General features: G+C 54.6%; 7 protein-coding genes across 7 annotated transcripts; 5 read left to right on the forward strand and 2 right to left on the reverse strand.

Annotated features, from left to right (window-relative positions):
* Positions 1-65: 65 nt before the first annotated feature.
* BU26DRAFT_332947 (uncharacterized protein) lies at positions 66-1,535 on the forward strand. The gene has a single exon (XM_033822209.1). The coding sequence runs from the start codon at positions 505-507 to the stop codon at positions 1,306-1,308; it is 804 nt and encodes a 267-aa protein (XP_033683398.1). The 5' UTR covers positions 66-504; the 3' UTR covers positions 1,309-1,535.
* A 615-nt stretch (positions 1,536-2,150) lies between these two features.
* BU26DRAFT_332928 (uncharacterized protein) lies at positions 2,151-3,520 on the forward strand. The gene is made up of 3 exons (XM_033822208.1): positions 2,151-2,323; positions 2,372-2,443; positions 2,495-3,520. The coding sequence occupies exons 1-3, from the start codon at positions 2,280-2,282 to the stop codon at positions 3,300-3,302; spliced, it is 924 nt and encodes a 307-aa protein (XP_033683399.1). The 5' UTR covers positions 2,151-2,279; the 3' UTR covers positions 3,303-3,520.
* A 920-nt stretch (positions 3,521-4,440) lies between these two features.
* BU26DRAFT_520081 (squalene monooxygenase) lies at positions 4,441-6,470 on the forward strand. Its single transcript, XM_033829220.1, has 2 exons — positions 4,441-5,129; positions 5,216-6,470. Exons 1-2 carry the CDS (start codon positions 4,799-4,801, stop codon positions 6,418-6,420), a joined length of 1,536 nt encoding a protein of 511 aa, XP_033683400.1. The 5' UTR covers positions 4,441-4,798; the 3' UTR covers positions 6,421-6,470.
* A 6,713-nt stretch (positions 6,471-13,183) lies between these two features.
* On the reverse strand, positions 13,184-15,803 carry BU26DRAFT_520082 (uncharacterized protein). Its single transcript, XM_033829221.1, has one exon. It carries the CDS (start codon positions 15,720-15,722, stop codon positions 13,230-13,232), a length of 2,493 nt encoding a protein of 830 aa, XP_033683401.1. The 5' UTR covers positions 15,723-15,803; the 3' UTR covers positions 13,184-13,229.
* Positions 15,804-15,920: 117 nt separating this feature from the next.
* Positions 15,921-18,135, forward strand: BU26DRAFT_520083 (uncharacterized protein). Its single transcript, XM_033829222.1, has 3 exons — positions 15,921-16,361; positions 16,553-16,870; positions 16,924-18,135. Exons 1-3 carry the CDS (start codon positions 16,251-16,253, stop codon positions 17,956-17,958), a joined length of 1,464 nt encoding a protein of 487 aa, XP_033683402.1. The 5' UTR covers positions 15,921-16,250; the 3' UTR covers positions 17,959-18,135.
* A 318-nt stretch (positions 18,136-18,453) lies between these two features.
* On the forward strand, positions 18,454-19,613 carry BU26DRAFT_565796 (uncharacterized protein; the record flags this gene model as incomplete). Its single annotated transcript, XM_033833434.1, has 2 exons — positions 18,454-18,474; positions 18,552-19,613. 2 exons carry the CDS (start codon positions 18,454-18,456, stop codon positions 19,611-19,613), a joined length of 1,083 nt encoding a protein of 360 aa, XP_033683403.1.
* Positions 19,614-19,698: 85 nt separating this feature from the next.
* On the reverse strand, positions 19,699-20,348 carry BU26DRAFT_387594 (uncharacterized protein; the record flags this gene model as incomplete). Its single annotated transcript, XM_033822667.1, has 2 exons — positions 19,699-19,856; positions 19,919-20,348. Coding segments are annotated over 2 exons (588 nt in total), but the record flags the coding sequence as incomplete, so codon positions are not given.
* Positions 20,349-21,549: the final 1,201 nt, after the last annotated feature.

Consider the following 21,549-nt stretch of genomic DNA (forward strand, 5'->3'; position numbering starts at 1 on the left):
CCTAAATTCCTCCTTTCAGCAAACGAGAGCGACGCGAGGCTGAGCGAGCACGGGCGAGCACATCCTCCGCGGCGCCACCTTGCCTGCTTTTTCTTCGAACGCCCCCGAGGCTACCATCCCGCACGGTTCGCTTGCAGCAATTCCAAAGTTCATGCCTGGCGGAGCATGGTTCACCTGCTAATAAGACGGATTTCGGCAGCTCTCGTCCATGCAGTGGATACGCAGATGGTGTGGGCGAGCACCGTGAGTGCTACTGCAGGGGTAGGCGTAGCTTTGTTACTTTTGCTCACAGTTCAGGAGCGTCGAGTCGTGTGTTGGGGGACGCGACGGCCGTGACGCCTACAGACGCCCACAGACGCCCACTTGACGCCAGACCTGCTCGCTAAGGTCGTGAGGCTTCATTACGTTGGCGCTAGACTACCATTGGATTTGGTCATCGGTTCGCAAGGCCAAAGGCTTCGAAGTTGCATACCCGTCTGATCGAGAGGACGGCTTCTCGGTGCTATGTGTCTTGTACTGTACAGGCACAGCAACCTGGACGGAGAGAAAGACGAGATGAAGAAGGGGAACCGTTCGGTCGGAAACCAACGGATCTTCGTATACTATAAGAAGCTATCGTGGCCCGTCCCCGTCCCCGCGGCTAGGTGTCGGCCGCGCTCTTCCGGACTAGGTCGAACATGCTCGGCTCATCGGATGCTCACACATGCGCACCGGTCGCGAGCTTGTGTGACGGGCGCAGGAGCAGAGGAATCGGCTGCAGCGTTGGTCCAACGCGTCCACGGAACTAGTCACAGCTGTCATCACTCTATCCGGGTAAGCGTGTGCGACAGCCAGAGTGTCTGCAGTTGGATACGCACGAAGAAGTCGTGCCACCTCTCGCCTTTTCATATCAAGCATCGTCAATTGCTCCTTCGGTCTCGGGGCCAATTCCCTCTCCTTCCGAGCCAAAAACAGCGCAGAGTCAGGTCGACGAGCAGCATTGGTTCGACGAGTCACGAATGCGACGAAAGCAGGTTGTACGAGAACGCCTCGGCAGGAGAGATCACGAGACGGCCTCGTGCTGAGGGTTACTGGCCATCCATGGATGACAGTCGCGCTTCGCTCTCCTTTTACGTTTTCTCGAATCCTGCGCCTCGGACGTGGTGTGTTTCTCCCCTGCCAAGAACCGTAAAGCGGATACAGTGGCTGCGTCCGGACAACCGCCTTGCCTGTTCCTGCTTCCATCCCCGCACGTTTTCAGGGGCCACGCCGTTCGAGAACACGAATCATACGCCTCCAGCCTTCCAAGGAAAGCCGCCTGCTGTTTAGCCACCCATGCCGTCTTCACAGATTGCCGACCAGGTTCCGTTGGGCCTCGCATTGGTTGCGGCCGATCAATTTAACGCTGCAGAATTTTAAAGGCTGCCTTACGAAAGAGACGGCTGATTATCCCCTCGATGCAACGTCCTTTCCAGACTCTGAGAGAATTTCACTCCTTTCTGAGGAAGCTTTGAACTAATCTGACGGACACGACAAAGCTCTGGAGCCGCCGCACAGTAGCGGAGGTCCGGGACAGGCCTCTCAAACACTCTCCGGACGAAAAGGGCTAGGACCATGCAAAACAGCCTTCCAATTTAGGAGTGGTCCATTTACACAGCCATGCCTGATTCGCTGACGGTGCTCGCTTCGCGGACGAGCATTGAGATCCAGCCTTTCGTTCCGCTTTTAGATCGTGAGAACCCAAAGCGCCCATGGGCCAAACGTGCCGACATCCACTGTCCGCATGGCGCCAGACAGTAGTGGTCTGCGCGTAAGGCACAGCTTTGCCTCTTTACCTGTGCCTCTTCCCCCTTCACACCACTTCGTGCCCACTTCTCCCAGGTGTGTGCTTCTGCCGCCAGCAGTCGTTCTTTTCAACCGTGTGTTCCTCTCACACATCCCTTCGTTATTAGCGCTCGTTACTTGCCTGCCACTGGGGTGGTCATTCGTTCACACCGGCAGATCGTTCGTTCTTGCAGGGGTATATTCTGCCTATAGCTGAAACTCTTTGTCTCCGGGCGCGCCAGGTCTTCGGCCTTTTTGGGAACTCTGCAACAGCTCCCTCCGTCGTCATCACCGTTTTGGACGCCTCAAGACGCAGATTTAGATATCACATACAGGAAGCGCGTTTCGTCGTTTCAGCTCAGCGCCAGTTGTCGGAACACTCTCGCTCCATATCATTCGTCGCTGTCGTCCTCAGTCGGAGCCAGGTGCTCCAGTCTCTCGTTCACTCTCCAGGAAAAGAATAAAAAGTAATCATAATGGGGAACTGGTTCGGCGATTTGCAGTTGGCCTACAAGTACACGTACGTACCCGCTTGACCTGGTTATGCACTTTGTATTGACCATAACAGTGTGGTCTTCGTGTCGCTCCTCGTCCTCACTCTAATCGCTGGTGCAATCAAGCTCCTGTATGACCGCAGAAAGTAAGCCTAACTCATTCATTGTCATCGGAGACACACTTACACCAGCATCAGATTGAAGAAGTTTACCAAGCAGCATAATGAGGAATCGGGACCCAGAGAGGAACAGATGGAGTTGAATCAGCGGGAGAAGGACGAAGGGGACTTGTTCGGCATTCGAGCCATAGAAGCTGGGTTTTACGCCGGTATCCCGCAATCTCGCCCTACATCAAGAGCTGGATCGATCGCCGAAAGCCCGGCAATGTCATCGACAACTCTGATCGGCGGCTTCAACTCACCAAAGATCCAAACGCATTCCATGGCAAGCAGTGTCACCAGCTTGCCTCTGGCTCACACCAATAACCGCGATTCGGAAACCTTGCCCTCGCACTCTCCTCCGAGAAGGAAGTCACCACCGAACATGATGAAGCTGCGACCATCTGAGGCGGAATTGAATGGAAGGATCAATCACAACGCCGCCGTCAATATGAACTTGACCGTGCCCCCTTCGCCAGTTCTAGCGCGCCCTCCGCACTCACCTACCTTTGGGGGCTCGGATAGCGGCGAGAGTGACGGACGTCTCTCACCTCGATCGCCTAGCTTCAAACCTGAACACTATGCTCCAGTTCCGCCACAGATCCCGATGCCAGAAGGGCTCCGAGCTTCCCTTGTCTCCGCTGAAGATCCCGCGAAATCGCAAGCCGCCTCTTTCAACGACCCATCACCCGCGCACTCGCCAAACCACAGCGCTCCGCCCTCCCCAGGCCGTGCTCCCGTAGCCAAGCCTCCTTCCATGCCACAGAGGGCATTCCAGGACGATGCTCGGTCTCCCTTCCCCACGTTCCACGAGCCGGGTGTCCGAGCCGAGCAGTCGAGTAGGTAGACTTTCCTTGGTGCTGTGATATTTAGCATTCAAGCAATCAACGTCACGAGCAATCCTGACTTTTGTAAAGACAATATGCCAACTGAACGACCGTCGTCGCCCGTCCGTCTTCTACCACAAACGTATCAGCCATCCCACCAACGAGACCTGAGCAGCGCAAGCAGCATATATAGTGACAAGAGAACATCGACATACCAGGGCCACCACAAACGCACGACTTCGAGCGGCTCCGCCTACAATTACTCCTTCCCCGAAAACTCGAGCCGCAATTCCACTGTTGCCGCTGCAAGCAAGGAACCAAGCCGCCGACCAAGCGCTTCGAGCTCCCTCCTCGCACCCGGGTCATCGCAAAGCAACCAAACGAACGATCCTCGCTTCAGCGAATTCTACGATGCCTACTACCGGTATTCCCAGCTGAATCCCGGCCAGAAACCCGATGGATCAAAAAACGACGCCTCGAAGCGTCCGAATCAGCTCAACCTCAGCCAGCCGACCATCGTGGAAGTCCCTTCGCCGTTGCCATCTCCGCATCCGCAGGCAACGCCAAACCAGCCAGGCGTGGCCTTGTAACGACGTCAATCTTGGCTTTTGCGTTTCGCTGACGGGCTGCAATTTCCCTTGGCAGCGGTGTCTCCCGCTCTCGCATCGAGTTTTCCGCATTTCGTTTGGTTCTCTTGTTCAGCTCAGCCTCTGCATCGGGGGTGAGCACTGGGCGCTTGGGGCATCTTGCACCGCGGATGGCGTATCATCGGACTTTTCGAGGCTGCGTTTCAATGCATTTACCGGTTTCATCACGCGTGTCCCCGTTTCGTTTCGTTTTGTTTCGTTTGGAAGAGGAGGGTGCCGCGTGGCTGAACGATGGGCTTGGGATGACGCGGCGGAGGTGGCGGACTTCGGAGGTTGGGTACTGGAGGACTTGGCGCGTCATGCATCACTTGGACTGGGTCTGAAAACACAAAAATGGGCGGTGGACGACGTTACGCGCCTCTCTGCATATTCATTTCCTATCCCTCTTTACCAACAGCATATTGCATATTTCCGTAATTTCTATTATAGCACGCGCCGCTCGGCCCACGCAGCTTTTTTTGTAGCGTAGCATGGCTTGCTCGCCAAGACAGACTCTTCAATTCACGCACGACTGCATCTTTCAGCTACTCGCATGTGCGAAAAGCTATCCAGCAAAAACGCCAGATGATGGTTCGAGAGGGGTGAAATTCTACTGGATGAAATGACTTTCACGCGTCCATCGTACCACTGAACGATGCGATTGGCCGACCCCTGGCAGAACCGAGGGAGGCGGTGAGGTGCCGCCCCCGATTTTGGATCACAGTCGCCCTCTTTAAGATCGCCACTTCTGCAATTGCGGCCTGCTTGTTCGTGCTGTAGTCCTTTGGTCGCATGTGCTCGCTCTGGGCTGTCGTTTATCGTGTGCAGGGCTAATTTCTCCGTTCCCTTGTGCCTCCATTTCCTTTCAGCAGGCTTTATCACCCGCCAATATGTCCACAACCACCACGACCACGGTTGAGCCCTCGACCGCCACCACGACTTCCTCTACCACTCTCCTGGCCAAGGGCATGCCGAAAACGAACCGCTCGCTCGAGGCAATAGCGACGAACGACTACCGCGACGTGCGGCGGCGCGAGCACCATGAGGCAGACATTGTGATTGTGGGCGCTGGCATTGTAGGATGCGCGGCGGCCGCTGCGTTTGGCAAGCAGGGGCGGAGTGTGATACTGCTGGAGAGGAGTTTGAAAGAGCCGGATCGCATCGTGGGCGAGCTGCTGCAGCCGGGTGGCGTTTATGCGCTGGAGAAGCTGGGGTTGAGAGGTGTGTACATCCTTCCATTCTCACACTACGGACGGAGCAGGATGGATGAAAAGAACGGTGGGGCAGACGTGCTGACAATTGAATAGAGTGCCTAGAAGACATCGACGCCGTCCCCTGCTACGGCTACCAAGTAACCTACCACCGCGAGCCCGTCCACATCCCCTATCCCGCAAACCTCACGCCAGACTCCACGCCCTCCAACCCTCCTGAAGGCCGCTCCTTCCACCATGGCCGCTTCATCCAGAAGCTGCGTGCTGCCGCGCGGGCGACACCGAACGTCACAGTCGTAGAAACCACAGTTACGGACGTGGTGAAGAGCGGATACACTGACCAGATTCTGGGCGTGGAATGCCACACCGCGGGAAAGCAAGATTACTATTTCGGCGCTCTGACGCTGATAAGCGATGGCTACGCAAGCAAATTCAGGAAGACATATCTCCCGCGCGCACCTGAAGTGCGGTCAAAGTTCTTCGGGCTCGAATTGATCGATGCGGAACTCCCCATGCCAAATCACGGGCACGTAATCCTTTCCGACGCACCACCGATCCTCATTTACCAAATCGGCACCCATGAGACGCGCATCCTAATCGACGTCCCCGAAAACCTCCCCTCCGCGTCCCCCAAAGCCGGCGGCATAAAGAACCACCTCCTCAACGTAGCGCTACCCGCAGTGCCAGACTGCGTACAACCTTCTTTGAGGAGAGCAATCGAAAGCGGAAAGTTCCGTTCCATGCCGAACTCCTTCCTCCCGCCAGCTACACAGAAGACACCGGGCCTGATGATACTAGGCGATGCGATGAACATGCGGCACCCGCTAACCGGCGGCGGCATGACCGTCGCTTTCAACGACGTGCTGCTCCTCTCCCAACTCCTCTCCCCGGAACGTGTGCCCACTTTCGAGTCCACCGACGTCGTCCTCAAGCAGATCTCGCGCTTCCACTGGGAGCGCAAGAACGGTTCCTCCGTCATCAACATCCTCGCTATGGCCTTGTACTCGCTATTCGCCGCCGACGATTCCGCACTCACTGCGCTCCAGAATGGATGCTTCCGCTACTTCCAGCGTGGCGGGACGTGCGTTTCAGAGCCGTGCGGGCTGCTGGCGGGCTTGATCAGGACGCCGAGCGTGCTGGTATATCACTTTTTCGCGGTCGCATTTTATGCCGTTTGGTGCAGGATGTGGGATGGGCCCGTGTGGAGAGCACCGTATGTGTTGTTTGTGGAGAGCTTTTTGCTGATTTGGAAGGCTTGTGTGGTTATTGGGCCGTATTTGTTGGCCGAGGTTAGAAAATAAGGAGTTGGGGAGAAGAATGGGAGAAGGATTGGTGTACATATATTGAAAAGGAGACGAGTTACGCTAAAGGGATGAAGTTATATGGGGAACGCATGTCCCGTATCCGGACGATAGAATAACCTCTGTCAAGAGGTACACTTATAGTAGTAATCGTAATACGTTCAGTCTACGGTGGTCCGGCGCCACATTTTTCGTCTGTTTTGTAAGTCGTGGGATCTCTTTGCGTTGCCCGACTCGGAGTCGCCTGCTCTACCATCGACCCCTTAGTCATACAGCCAGGACGGCAAAAGTGTATAAATACGCACCTCCCTTCCGCCAGCTTCCCTCCACACATTCCTCTCGATAGCCCTCTTTAACTAAAGGTGAGATCCCGCAACAGCATGGCTGTTTCTCTGCCTTTAAAAACGTGACTCAACGACGTTATGGGCTGTGGATTTGCCTCCTTCCGCACCCGAATCTGAATGTGTCCGTCTCGGAAACAAATTTGGCCCAAAGGAAACCCATGGACTGGAAGAGAACGGGTCAATGTCGATGTCCCTGATTCGAAAATACCTCGTAGCCCAATTCATGGGTGTGGCGAACCGAAGTCGACACTCTCAACACATAATCTTCGAGGAGGGCGGAGTAGGCCTAGCACGACTAAAAAGCTATGCATTTCCACGAATGCTTCTCTGCGCCTGGGCTCTGCGACATCTACTAGCCCTTTCTCCTGCGAAATAAAAGGGGGCTGGAGGAAGTATCATTTTAAGACACAGGCAGTTCTATGCATCTAAAAGCATACGAAAAACCCAGCTATGGTCGCTCGACCGTTTGCGGAAAGATTTCCGGGCAGCGCGTATGCTGGCCCTGCGTTTCCAAATCGAGGACATGCGGAAATAATGGTTTCTGCGGACTGCTCTTCGGGTGACGAGAGCGTGTGGAACGAGAAGACAGTAGGGGAGCTGACTATGGAGAAGAACGGGAAGAGTCCACGTTGCGCGAAACGACTTTAGGAGCCAAAAGAATCTCAAATGGCAACTATGGAGAGCCAGGCCTGGGGGCCCAAAACAAGCAGCTGTGGGCCGTATTGTGGGGACGAGAAGGAGTATGGGCTTCACTGCCCGCAAGAGCGGGTATAGAAGACTGCTTCTACGTGCTGGAGTATCTGTACGCTTTCTCTTCCTCTCCCGCGGCCAAGGACTAACAGATAGGTTCATCAAGATTGATGGCTAGGTCCAGTCTTCTCAAAACTTATTCAAAAAGTAGCATGGCGTTCTGGGATGTGCTCCCCTGCGATCTATCCGAGTTCAGGAGGGAACCGAGACGAAGACCAACCCGACCAAGAATCATGGAGCGCGGTTCGAGCGCTCTCTCGCCTCCTGATGACGCTCCCAAAGGCCTGGATCATACCACACATGGTCAAGTTTCGGCGAGTCGAAAGATTCGACATTCGGCTGTTTCATGGCGGAGAAAGAGAGCACTAGCACTCCGATATGAGGAGATGCAGTATAAATACGCCTCCCTTCTTCTACCTCTTTCACCCGTACACTCCCCGTTAGTCCGCTTCTACCTCTAAATCCAGTCGCTGGGTCCTAGGATGGTTGGTTCTTGCCTCGAAAAGCGTGTCGGAAGCTTCATATGAACTTCGTGGATTCCCGCACACCACCACATACGGAACCGAAGTTTATTCCAATTATGTATATGGAGAAGGACTCGAGAGACTTCTATCAAGCGTTCCAATGCCTTGAAGGTCGGTTCCCTTCAAACTATGCGGCCGGGTCTTCAGAATCAAAAAAAAAAAAACTCCCCCAATTTCTCGCACGATGTATGTTGGCGAAAGTGGCGGTCTGGATGAAAATGGGGGGGCAGAACAACGGGCTCCTCTTCCGAATGTATGCTTGCTCATCTACGATGCATCATTCGGCTTTCTCGCGCTTCCGGAATAGGATGTGGGTTATTGACATGGCTGGATCTTGCCCTTGACAACTGCTGAAGAAAGCCTAAAATGGGCTTGTGGAAGTGCTATATTCCTTCCATCCGAGTTCCCAGAGTGAGTGTAAAAGAGCTAAAAAAAAATGGCCGAAGACATGGAGACGGGCTCCGGGAGCCTCAAGTTCGGACAGATTGGCACCAAAGTTTCACAAAACAACGTTGAATGGGCCGCGCTCTCGGGAAAGCAAAAACTGGATTACCTGCAACCATGTTGGAGAGAAGGAGCTGCTAGTGCAACCGAAGAAGTGGGTATAAATGCCCCTGCTTTTCTGGACATCCAGAATACCACGGCCTTCTACAGGTCTCTAAAGCAAACGCCAATCTCAGCATATGGCTGGCTTCTGCCTCTTAAAAATCCGACATTGACTTCTCATGACCTTGGTCGCTTGCCTTCCCTTGCCCATCAAGGGGTCTGCGGTCCGTCGAGCACGAAATGGCATATTGACCTTAGCATGGAGTGGATGCTCAAATGGTAACAGTATAAGCGCATGCTGCGGAAGGCTAGGAAGTTTCGCACCATGGAATGTTGCTTGAAGGACTAAAACGATGCGACACCCGCTTCATGTGAGGAACGAGGGCGGCTACGGACTCCCGAATGGGCGGTAAATGGGTGCCATGTCCGGCAGTGAGGCTTCGGGCGCTTGGATAGTTGCTGCCATACATCCGGGAGCAGAAAGCGCGAACAAAAATTCGCACGCAAGGCCGTTTCTCCACAAAATCTTCAATCCCGTCGAAACCGACGTCTAAAAATGGGAGCATTCGAGCCCGTACCATCCATACAGCGCCTGACTTAGCGACAGCGCACGATACAGTCAGCTTCTGGAGAGCTTGAAACATTGTGGCACGAGCATATACCCTCACGAGCCTCTCCAGAAAGAGTCAGATCTGAGACCGTGTCTGGACATGAGAGTTCGCGGCCTCTCCACCCCATGCGGCTGCCTTTCTCTGAGAGACCAAAGCTCGCAAGTGTCGATGTGCGGAACCAAATCACCGCTCAAACAAAGCATGAGAAGCCTAACTTCCGAGCAAGACCGCACCAGTGCCTCCCACGATCGCTCCTTCTGCCGGGCCCAACCGCGATTCCGAAATCATCGACAATCCTCTTGATGAGCCTCCAGATTCTTGTAATGCAATAACTAATCACGAACTTGTATGACTGGGAACTAAAGAAGCGGCCCGATCGAGATGGGCTTAGACTTCCGACATGAAGAATGCAACAATACCGGTCATGTTTCCACCCCGAAAGCTTCGGACTCTCGGCCGATGGCTGTCCTGCCTTAAAGTGACTAAGCCAAAGGCCGATGCTGCCCTTCTCCCTTGCCTCTTTCTTCCGTGTCCACCCATATCGGTGTTCAAAACAGATATTGCAAGGGTAGTATGGGCCTGGAAACTCTTCGCAAACCTCCAAAGCCGGCGTTTATGTCTGAATATCAAAAGGGAACATACACGTAGTGATGGAGTTGGCAGCGTGGAAGAAGCTCCCTTAGGAAGTTCCTCACCCGGAGATAAAAAACGGTGGCGAGGCATCCACACGATGGAGTCCCTCGTTCGAAAGAGCTTACGATGGCGTGCTCATGCCGCGCCTCTGAGCCTCTATTCTTTCTAGACATCCGCTTAAGAGGCTCGCTCAAACCCTTGATAACTCCTTGATAACTCAAGTGATGCTCCGAATTCTAAAAGGTCGGTCCATATCCGCGCATGGCTCCGCTTCCTGGACGAAAAGAATTGCCTGCGCCGCAGAATGCCTGGAAGTCCAAACGAGCCGGTCACAGTCCACATGGAGTCTCCTGCTTTCACAACGACCATGCTGTTCATTATATGCCTGCCCGCTTCCCCACTCGTCGAAGTTAGTCGCTACAATCGACATGGACCTCGTCCCATGAGAGCCGCGATCTTTCAGAAAGCTCCAATACATGAGAACATGTCCGGATGCAAAACTTTGCTTTCAAACCACTGATGACCCTGTTTTCCTGACTAATAAAAGCCCGACCGGTTTAATATGCCTGGAAACCGAAATCATTCGAGCAAGAGTCCTATAATGTTTTTTGCTCGAAAAAGAGCTGAGCAAAGCAGAAATGTCGTGCCTGCGTCTCTCTCTAACCCCCCCCAGTTACTGGAGGCGGTGTCCAAAATTGCGCTTCCCAGACTGCATGCGTCCGAATACTCGTGTAGAGAAGCGTCGATGCAACTAGAGCATGACTGGAACGTTAAACAGCGAGCCATATATCCCATGTTCTGCTCCGCTTGTCAAGGAGAATGGTTCTCGACACCCTATAGATGGAAGTCGAAAGCTTGTATGACGACGCCGATGGCGTTTCTTGCTTCAAAAAATAATAATCTCGGCAACCGATGTCCTGCCTCTCCTCGCCTCCACTCCTTGTGGAGCGCCGTAGTCGAGTCTTTTGTAGGCTACTTGTATGGGCGTGTGGGCAGCTCCTCAAAGCGCTGAGCGGAAACTATCATGCCCAGGAACCCAAGTGTGGCCATCCAACACCATATGGCTCCTTGTCTTCCCAGGACGCGAAAAGCTTACACCCTCAAAGTAAACCATGGAGACCATAAAACGGGTAGAAAGATCATCCACGCGCCTGTCGCTCCAGAACTAGCGCCAAACAATCGAAATGGACCCGCCTCTCCGTCTCTTTCTCCTAGAGATCCGACTCACGACATGCGATGCGACGACCTATGGACACAGCGAATCTCTCAAACCCAAATACAGTAGCCCCATGTCCGGAGACGCAGCTTCCCGTTCACCCCGAGGTCCCATTTTTCTCCTAAAGGTTACCGTACAATGCTATAATCTAGAACCAGGATAACCAGCGAATAGTACGACATGCGGGATCGTCGCTCAAAACCAACTCAAGAGGCGTACAAAATATGCTCTGCACTTCTCCTAAAGCGACTTGAGGGACGACTCAAGCGTCCGGAGAGACTGTGGACCAGAAGTTATCGTTCAAAGTCTTGAAGCTCGCAGTCTGACTGCTCTTGCTTCTCGCCACTGCCGGAGATCGTATCCAAATCCAACATGGCTAACCTGGAATGGGCCGGTGACATCTCCAGCAATCATATCTGACAAAAAAGTGTCTGGGTATCTGGCAGTCTAAAAAGAGGCGCTCGATTCCGGATTGCGCTGTCTTTTCTCCTCGAAAACAGCCACGAGGGCAACCTACGCTCCGAGACGAGAAGACACAATCACCCCAACATGCAATGAACTCTAGGCCCAAAATGCCATGATGGAGGCGCATGTCCCGTCTCCCGCCTCTCCCATTTCTCAAAGCCCGTTTCCAAAAACTGCAAATACCTGCCACTATGTGTCTTCTAGCTCCGGGGACTAAAAAGCACCAGGCCTGGAGTCGATGACTTGAGACCACAAGCGATATGTTATCCAAACGATGGCGCCGCCTCCAGTCAAAAATAACAACTTCGCAAAGCTTATTCCGGAGCTAGGAGCAGAATGCACAAGAGCCGCAAGCTATGGGATCTCTCCCCAAAGGGGAAACTTAACCAAGAATGTTTCCCCTCCGCCCGGTGAAAAGTTGCAGCGTTTTCGCATGATGGCTTTGGCCAGTCGAGTCTGCAATGTAGGCCGCTCAAGAGATCTATGGGTGCTTGATGACCGGGAGTTTAAAAAGCAGACGACTCAGAACCGATGCGGAGCCGTGTACCTACAACATTGAAGCCGCTAGAGCTATGGGACCCCGTTGGGGGATAATACGCTCGAGCGAGGACGGATTTAAGACGCACTAGAAAGGGACTAGTGGAGATGTTATGATCTGCAGACCCAAAGATCGGAATAGCGTTCGGCGATGGTTGGGCGGGCATGTCGACAAGAGTTTAGGCGGACGGTGTTATGTTTGGAAGGAAGGTGGCAGGAAGCCAGAGTCGAATGCATGAACGACGATGAAAAAAGAGAAAATGAGAGGTTGATTCCTGCTCAGAATCTGTCGGAATGGAGGAGTATGTTCTGTTCCCTGTTCGCCGCTCCTCGAAGCACGCATCCACAAGCTGTAAGGAACCAGCTGATGCGCCTGTTGGATCCCGGATCGAAATACCTCACGGTGGAAACCATGGTTGGGAACTCGAAATCGCTCCGCAGCTACGTCTATGATCCGCCTTCCTTGTTCGTCCAGAACAGCCGTTGACCTGGCTGCGATGCCCTCAACTACATATTCTCGCGGCCTGCCTTCATGTGGAGCGTCGTCCGGGTCCAGGTAGAGACCACTGAGTGCCCAGCCTTCGTCTTGAAATCCGTCCTGAACAATGATCATGTGTTCGCGGATCTGGGACCAGAACGAGCATGCAATAGACTCTATGTCGGGAGATACCAAAGGCGGCGAGTATAGAGCAGCTATGTGCGTACGTGCGATGGGGAACGAGAAAGGCGACCACCAAAGCGATATGGAAACTAGAGGCCTTGGACTAAAGATCGACAAGTTTGCCAGACGGGCTTTCGCAGAGAGAAGTTTAAGACGATCATGTTCTGCCCCGAACAAGGAGAAGTAGGCATGATGCAGACTGGGAGTGACGGGATCAAAAAAAACAACAAAAAAACAACGTGGCCAACCTTATGTAGGCGTAAAAGGGCAACGGCGACGGCAAGTGTTCAAATTATAGGGCGGACATCGCATGCTCGTCTCGAGCGCTCCGAAGCAAATCAGATCAGGCGCAGAACCATGGCTTCGTGACTTACCTACTTTCTATGATGCTCAATCGCTCTGCGCCACAGACGAAAAGGCAATGCACTTCGCCTCATGTCCCTGAAGAAGTCTGGCGAAGTAAAAGAATATGTCCATTCAATCGTGTCGTCTAGGAGCACCTTCGGTGCGTCCACAGATCAGCTACCTCTTGTCGACAAATAATCCAATGCCCGCATCCTCGTCTCCCTTCGCCGGTGGTCTCCAATCGAATAGGTCAAAAGCCTCCGTACTCCACGGTCCAACATCATCATCCGCTGGTGGTGTTACCACTTCCACTTCCTCAACCGTAGGCACGTTTGTATTCACATTCAGGCTCTGTGTCCGCTGGAATTTGCGCCGTGGATCTGTCTTCTTGATCAAGGCCGCTAACCCGCCAGCCTTTGGTTTCGGAGGTTCTGGGTGTGCTTGCACAGCGGTAGTGGCATCGTTATCGGATTTAGACGCCTTGGGTAGATTGCGTTTTGCCCAGTCGTCGCTCGTGGACGGTATTGGAGCGTCATTCTCACTCCTGGAGCGCCGGAAACTCCTATTTGGCGAAAGGTTCTTGTCTGCTTGTGTGCCATCCTCAATCGGGTCGTCCTCAACCCTGACGGGTTTATGGGTTTTTTGTAGAAGAGCGGAGAGCTCAGTAGTGCTCATTAAGGGCCCGGATTTGTTTGCGCGAAGTGGATGCGGTGGTAATGCGATAGTGATAGGTCGCGGTCCGGGGGCTTCGGCATTGACGGGACCGGGTTGAGCACGCTTGCCTTTCTTCTGGAAGCCGCCTGTGGAGAGGGCGACCTTTTTAGGAGACATAGAGGTGGATATGTCGCGCGAGGGTTCTTCTGATGGTTCTATGAGCGATATGGGTTCGTCTTGCCGTCGCTGCTTTGCAGGCGCTTCGGCAGGTACAACAGTAGGTGAGCCTTTCCGAGGGGCTTGCGATTTTTGGGCTCGTTTCTTCTTTGGTTGCGGCTTCTCTGAGGGTTCTTTCGCCACCGCCGCTTTGGGCTTCTTAGTTTTTGGTACAGGATCCACAGCTGGTAGCTCCTCATGTCCTCTCTTCTTCCTGCTGGATGCTTTCTTAGCCGGAGCTGGCGTTAGGTCTGCTGCCTCCGGTGGTGGCGAAGACATTGGTCTTGGAGGGGGCGGCGTGACTATCAACTGTTGATCCATGAGGCCGTGTATAAGTTCCAAATCGTCGAACGCATCGAATGATGGGTTGGGTGAGTGTTGCGCGACTCCAACATCCTCCGATTCTCCCATTGTAGCTGCTGATGGTGTCTGCTGATCCTTCGCCTCATTGGAGAGGGCCCTAGATCCCGATGGATCATTCTGCAACTCAAAGACGTCGTCATCTGTGAGCAAGGAAATAGGATCATCTGTTGATGGCCTGCCAACATGATTCTTCTTTGCCTTCGCCCCCACTTTCAACGGGCGCGCTATCGGCTCAGTGGGCGGTGCCTTCGCGCGCGGTCGGGGCACTGCTTGACATAGCAAGATCCCGCGTTTGACACCCGCGGCTAAACGTAGAGACCTTGCTTTAGGGTTTCGAGGCGGCGACTGAGACGGAGACAGCTCCTTTTGCGGTTCATTTAATGGTTGCTTCCGCGATTCCTGCTGCGGCGCCTTTTGCATTTGCCGTACAGGCTGGACGGCAAAGTCGACATTGGAAAGACGATTTGAAGCACTGACGGGCGGGGACGATGGTTGTGGCGGTGGTCGAGGCGTCTCTTGTGCCTTGACCTGAGGAACAGGTACCTTGCCTTTTGGCAACTTGGGAGTCGTATGAGGGCGAGGTTGTCTTACCACTTCCTGGTCGCTGAGTGATGCCGAAGTAGCTTTAGGCTTAGGCCTCGGTTTGCTCATTCCGGGAGGAGTGCTTGGCAGGGTGATGTCGGATGAGATATTGTCGGTCTCAGAGTCCAGAGCGATGACTGCAGCACCGCGACGTATTGGTTTCGGCGGTGCCCGGGCGACCTTCGCATCCGATGTCCGCGCCCACAGTGGCAGATTTGTTTTCGGTGCGGCATCGTCATCTCTCACTGGACTAGATGCTGTCTGATGTGTAGGCTCATGGGACAGCCTCTGCCTCTTGGTGGCCCTCTCGTCCGCAAAGCGGTTCTCCTTGCGTTGCTTTGTCTCGAATGGCGACTTTATAGGCACTGCCTTGCCAATTGGGCCTCTGGGTGTCCCAAGCAGGGTATTTAGAGATTTGTGGCGCAACTGAGAGCCGGCTCGGAGGGGGTTATTCGCAGGAAGGGCGGGCTTGGACGGCGGTCGCTGTGCGGGTGCGGCATTGCTTCTCTGGGGTGACTCCTTCGTCTTCTTCTCAAAGAGCGGTGTCAAGTCCGTCTGCGTAACGCCTATTGCATCTGCTACCTCCACCATGACTCCCTTGTCGAGCGTGAGCGCGTCGCCTTCTTGGACCTCATTGCTCTCCTTCCAGTATGTATCGCCCAGAAAATTCCTCGACGTGTCATAGACCATGACACGGTTATTGAAGGTGTGGAACTTGAGGTAGCCATCTTGCCAGCGCTTCTGTTTCCGGCGTACATCGTGCGTGAAGAGGCATCGGAATTCGGTGACGGGTGCGGTGTTCTGCGATGCGGGGATGGCGGTGAGTCGTGGAGTGCTGCGAAACTGTGCGGTCATCGCGCCAGGAAGCGATTGCGACGCGTCGTGGATCCGTCGAAGGACATGAGGGCGGCGTCAATGGTGCCAAAAGCGGTGTTGAGGAGGGGTTGACGCGACGTAGACAAGCCCAGCGGCGGGCCTAAACGCCAAAGCACATGACCCGTTGACGGCCCACGACGGTCGAGCTGGCCTTTCCCGCCCAGGCGCAAGCGCACCCATTGCACAGCCCGCCACCGAATAATGTCGCGCCGAAGGATGCGACTTGAGCCTCGTGCAGCCGCAGCAGTTCCACTCAGCCCCGGGTGAGCAGCACAACAGAGCGATGAAACGCGGGGCCTTGCTGCCTGCTACTGCGCCCCCATGCCCGCCGTTTGCTCACGAGCTTTCACCATCGCCGCCGTTGGCCGTTAGACGCGGACTCCGTGCGCCTTGTCACCGCGCCAGCTAGCCTCGCTGCTCCTTTACATTTAGACTACCTAGGAACACCTCTCTCCACCTGCTATCACCTCACGTCGCCCGCAATTGCAGCCAGCCGCCGCCGCCGCCATGCAGCGCATGCAGCGGACCTTTGGGCGCTTCCTGCCCCGGACGCCCAACGAAGCCGACATTGAGGGCATGCTGCGCGACTTCAATGATTCCGACCAGATGCTGGAAAGGGTACGTGTTGCTCCTGCCATTCGAGCGTGAATTGCCAGGCGGCGTGAATAGCAGGAACCGGTGGGGTCGGCCAGATGGGTGCGCCCTGCCAGAGACCCATCCCCTCGCGAACAATCCCATCACCTATTCCCCATGCTCACTCACAGATCCGTCTTTACAATCGACATGGACTCCCTCACTAACCCTCGCAGATCGAAGAGGCCGCAAAGCAATGGCGCGACGCGTGGACCAACATCCTCAACCACCAGCTCGCTTCCATCGAGCACATGCACAGCCTATACAAACCATTAGGCGCAAAGGGGGGAGAATTCGGCTCCCGCGACCATGCGGACACCCCACCGGCGACCTTGGAGCGCTGCGTTAAGCTGCAGGAAGCCTTTGCGGAGCTCAAGACGGACATGATGGAGGAAGTCAAGGATATTGAGAAGAAGCTCATCATACCGGCCAAGTTAGCCAGGGACTCGCTCAAGCCTATGAAGAAGGCAATCAAGAAGCGCGAGGACAAAAAGGTGAGGGATAGCTGCCAATATGGCAAGACGACTACTAATAAGCCTGCCTCTAGGTGGACTACGAGCGATACAAGGGCCGCGCCGAAACCCTCCAGAAGAAGAAGACACGCTCCGATCGCGACAACATTGCCTTGAACAAGCACGAGGCCGATCTCGCCAAGGCCACCCACGAGTACCAGTACGCAGACGAGGCCCTTCGCACCCAATTGCCTAGACTCAATGCCGCCACCTTCTCGCTCCTCCCCCACCTACTCGCGAACCAGATCGTACTTCAGAACAACTTGATTGGAAATCTCTACACAGTTCTGAACCAGTACTCTCACGAGCAGGGATACCCTGACCCGCCTCCTGAGCCTGACGAAGTCATACCTATCTGGGATGCTGCGTTTACTCCACTGCGAAAGGAGATTGAAAATAGTCTTGAGATGTTGAGGACTGGCAAGGCGATTCATAACCCTATGAGGCTGCCCGACAAGGGAGAGACGGTGACCGGGCTGGGAATCAGGAACAAGGTCATGCCCGGCAGGAGAGTCAGCAGCAACGAATCCGTCAACACTCTGCCGGTGAGGACACCAAGACCTGGTTACAATCTGCCACCGCATGCAGAGAATGGTCAGCCGCCCGTTAACTTGGCAAGCAAGCCTTCAAACGGCTCTCTCAATACTTTAACGCCGAGGATCGGCTCCCACTCACCCGGCTTGAGCCCTTCCTTGGAGCCCCTAGGCCGGCGTACTTCGGCTGCGTCGTACGCTTCGTCCAACACGACTGGCACGAATGGTCACGATGACTACTTCGGTAGGCCACGCATCGCTTCAACGACTTCATCGAGCTCCGCGGGAGCAGCCATGTCTCCGAATCTAGCAGCGAAGAAGAAGCCACCACCACCCCCACCCCCAAAGAAGATTGGATCGTTCCACGGAGAGTATGTCACAGCCATGTACGACTTTGACGCCCACAGCGAGGGTGACCTTAGCTTCCGGGAGGGAGACCGCATCCGGGTGGTGAAGAAGACAAATAGCTCGCAAGACTGGTGGGAAGGCGAGTTGCGAGGCCAGAGAGGCAGTTTCCCGGCAAACTACGTCAAGTAATTGCTGGCATCGTTGCGGCATTTGGAGGATTGGCAAGCTTCGGCGCATAGTGGGCATGGCATGGTTTCTGCATCGGATAGCCCAAAATGCGATTGGTAATGGTGGTATTAGAGGAGGAAAACCGGATGGAGTCACGGTCGTATCTTCGTATAAATTACCATCCAAGTTTCTCCCTCAACGCGATCCTGCCCACGTGAATTCTTGGGTGATGTGAGCTGAGACTCCCTTTCGAGACATTAATAGCAAGTGGCTTACGAGCATCCAATCAATCGTGCAGTTTCGGATGGAAAATGAGATATTCCCATCCGATCCGTTCCGGAAAGCAAGCAATTCAGCCCCCACATCGATTCGCTCCCCTGTTTGGTGCCTGGCCGGCTTCCCGCATCATGGGGCACCCGCGTGCGATGCTCAGCCTCGTGCTGCAGACAAAAACCGATCTGCTCCCCCCATGGCCGGACACGAGCGCGTATTCGCGATCATCCGCGCACGTTCGCTATGGCCGAGAACGAGAAGACGGTATGCTGAAGCTTCCCCTGGCATGCAAGCTGAGAGCTACTATGAGAACGACACCCCGCTGACCACGACGATTACAGGACCTTGCCCTGAGGCCTCCCTTCACCGCCCGCCCTATTCCTCCCAAGCCATCTCTCCCTCGATCATTGTCCCAATCCACAGTATCAGCATCAAACGGCGATACCAGTCAGCAGCCCACTCTCGACAGCGCAAGCAACCTCCCACTCACACCGCTCGACTCGTTGCCTACGATAGCCGGTAAAAATAACAATTGCTACCTAGCGAATGACGACATCAAGAGCTTCCTAGAATACGATCTGGATCTCACGCGTCTGAACCGCATCCATGGGCACCTCTGGATGGCCGGACGGCCGATGCGCGCCCGACCGCTGCACCGATACAAGATGGAGGGGTTTGAAGTTGTGTATGCGCAGAACCACGATCTGCACCTGCTCAAGTTTTCAAACAAGCTGATGCTGAAGCCGCTGCCGGAATGGATGCTAGGCTACGAATTCTGGCAGCAGTGGATTTGCGACAACCCATACTTGCACGGCGCGGCGTGCGGCTTCCTCCTCTCCTACGTGTGGTTGCTGACGACGCCGGTCGATCACAAAATGGCTCATGAAATGAACCTCCTGCCCAGCTTTATCACCTGGCATTGGTGGAAGGAGTTTGTCACCGACTTCGTTAAGCATGTCGACGTGAACGCGCTCGATCAGGTCAACAAGCGGTACCATTTCGGCGATCTGCGCCTGGGCAGGATCAATTCCATCTACCGCATACGCTACGCGCACACGCATTTCGTCCGAGGCTACCTCTACGGCTACAATCGCTACGTCGCATTCTTCCAGCGCAAATTCAGCTGGGTCCTCGTCGTCTTCGTTTTCTTCTCCCTGGTGCTGTCCGCGATGCAGGTCGGCGCAGGCGTGGACCCCTTGCAAGGCAACGACCTCTTCCGCCGCACATGCTACGGCTTCGTCGTCTTCTCCATCGTTAGCGTGGCCGCCGTGCTGGCCTTGATCGCGTTTATCTTCTGCGTTATATTCTTCTTCAACATGGTATCTGCGATTATGCATGCGAAAAACACGAGGAGGCTAAGGAAGAGGAAGGCTCTGGAGCGGAAGAACAAAAAGGATGCTTGAATTATTCTCTATGAACGCCCCGCTGGATACCCGGATAGCTGATTTTGGATGAAGAGAGGTGGATCTACGATTGTGGAATCTACAACTCGTCGCGCTTCTGGTCCCCGGCTGTCTGCTTGATCTGGAACGCTTCGACGGTGAATTCGACTTCGTGCTTGCCCTTGGCCTCATGCGACACCTTCCCGAGCACAACACCATCCTTGGTCGTCGGCGAGTAATTCTCAAGATCCTCAAAGACACCTGCTCACGCATTAGCCCTAGCTCTCCATACCACATCTCTCCCCCACGAATTATACTATACATACCTTCACACTCTCCAATCGTCTCACCCTCGGGCTCCTCCACCCACAGCGGTAACACCGGATAAATCGCGCCCGGCGCAAAGAAAACCACCTCATCCTGCACACTATAATGCCTCTGCTTCGGATTCCGCGTAATCCACTCCCGCACTCCAAACGGCAGCTCCTCATAGTCCATCTTCAGCAGCTCCCTATCCGTCCCATGATGATCAACCCCTTCCCAGGTGCCCTCGTAGTGCTGCTTGTGGTAGAAGACCTTGAGCTGCGGCGCCCAGGTCTTCAGCGCAGGATACATTTCACCGAGCTTGTAGATGCCGGCTTTGTAGGTGGATTTTGAGACGCATTTGCGTTGGGACGCCGGGATATCGGCGTCTTTCCATTGCGCGGTGTACAGTTGGCCGATAGGGGTGGGCTCCTCCGGTGCGGCGGACGAGGACGGCGTTGCGGGGGAGGGAACTTCGCCGCTGGAGACGGAGGATGGGACGTCGGATTCAGAGGCGAAGGCGGTTGCGGCGAGGAGCGCGGGGGAGAGGAGGGTGAGGAGTCTCATGGTGGATTGCTATCCTCCTTGCGTTCGTTCAATTGAGAAGAAATGCAGGTAACACTACTCTATGAAGCAACAATTGCAGCAATAGCAGAACCTCAGAAAAAGTTCGAAGAAAGCAAGCAAACAAAGCCTGAGACCTGCAGAGGAGAGGACGGCTTCAAACTTTTATTCACACAGCATAGCTCCCTTCCTATATACATATACCCACATCCTCCAATTTCAATTTCACGTCTTAGCAAAAGCGTTCATGCTTCTCTGTCCTCTTCTTCTCGAAGCTTGCCTGGAGCGGCAAGTTGAGACGCTGCCGCAAAATTTTTCCGGCCTTCCAGATTAACCTGCCGGGGTCGGGCCCCCGCCCAGTCACGCGAAGTAGATTAATAGGACACGGTGGTGCTGCGGCTGCGGTTTTGTTCGCAAGCCTGGCGCGTGTGGCTGCCAGAGGACAGATCGATCACAAGGCTGGGGAGATGAGGTGGATAGCTGAGGGCTTGGTGTATAACTGGAGATTGGGTTTGGACCGGAGGAGTAAGTGTCACGTGTATGGGCTTGGTCAGGTCTGGGGCGGCATCGATCTTGTATCTTCACAGCTTTTCTTTCTGATGTTACACAAACCTGCTTCAAACCTCAAGCCACCGCTAACCTATAGTTCTCCTCCCTCGGTATCTCCTTCCCCCAAAGATGCATGACTTCGCAGGCCCAGCGCAATGACGCAAGCGATCGACGCCCTCATCCCTGCATCCACAGCCCGCCAACCACCAACCGCCAAACACCACCGCAGGACTTCGCCATCACGAAACAAGGCCCGACTCCCGATAGCCGACAGCTCGTGGCAGCTGTCAATGGGCCGAAGCGGCCGTTATCCGGGGAATCTGGTGGCGAGAGAGGGCGGTTGGTCAGGAACAACCGGTTTTGAGACCTGCAAGCTGGGAGAGGGGCGAAATAGTGCCGACCTTGCGGAATGGCGTGTATATGTAGGTGATGGGACGGTAGGGCTGTTGTTCTTGGTTTTGAAGCGAGAGTTGAAGTAGTTGTTCTTCTCTCAAGTCTACGTTGCTCAGTCTTTTCTCGAAATCCGTCAAACCGTTGAATG

The sequence above is a fragment of the Trematosphaeria pertusa genome (genome assembly GCF_010094035.1).
Source record: "Trematosphaeria pertusa strain CBS 122368 unplaced genomic scaffold BU26scaffold_8, whole genome shotgun sequence".
Taxonomy (NCBI): domain Eukaryota; kingdom Fungi; phylum Ascomycota; class Dothideomycetes; order Pleosporales; family Trematosphaeriaceae; genus Trematosphaeria; species Trematosphaeria pertusa.

Excerpts from the sequence above, each read along its gene's own strand:
- BU26DRAFT_332928 (XM_033822208.1), top strand. The coding sequence starts at position 2,280 with ATGGGGAACTGGTTCGGCGATTTGCAGTTGGCCTACAAGTACAC. Across the intron at positions 2,324-2,371 it reads CAGTTGGCCTACAAGTACAC|TGTGGTCTTCGTGTCGCTCC; the intron begins GTACGTACCCGC and ends TGACCATAACAG. Across the intron at positions 2,444-2,494 it reads CTCCTGTATGACCGCAGAAA|ATTGAAGAAGTTTACCAAGC; the intron begins GTAAGCCTAACT and ends CACCAGCATCAG.
- BU26DRAFT_520083 (XM_033829222.1), top strand. The coding sequence starts at position 16,251 with ATGCAGCGCATGCAGCGGACCTTTGGGCGCTTCCTGCCCCGGACGCCC. Across the intron at positions 16,362-16,552 it reads CCGACCAGATGCTGGAAAGG|ATCGAAGAGGCCGCAAAGCA; the intron begins GTACGTGTTGCT and ends TAACCCTCGCAG. Across the intron at positions 16,871-16,923 it reads AGAAGCGCGAGGACAAAAAG|GTGGACTACGAGCGATACAA; the intron begins GTGAGGGATAGC and ends GCCTGCCTCTAG.
- BU26DRAFT_520081 (XM_033829220.1), top strand. The coding sequence starts at position 4,799 with ATGTCCACAACCACCACGACCACGGTTGAGCCCTCGACCGCCACCACG. Across the intron at positions 5,130-5,215 it reads GGAGAAGCTGGGGTTGAGAG|AGTGCCTAGAAGACATCGAC; the intron begins GTGTGTACATCC and ends ACAATTGAATAG.
- BU26DRAFT_332947 (XM_033822209.1), top strand. The coding sequence starts at position 505 with ATGTGTCTTGTACTGTACAGGCACAGCAACCTGGACGGAGAGAAAGAC.
- BU26DRAFT_520082 (XM_033829221.1), bottom strand. The coding sequence starts at position 15,722 with ATGACCGCACAGTTTCGCAGCACTCCACGACTCACCGCCATCCCCGCA.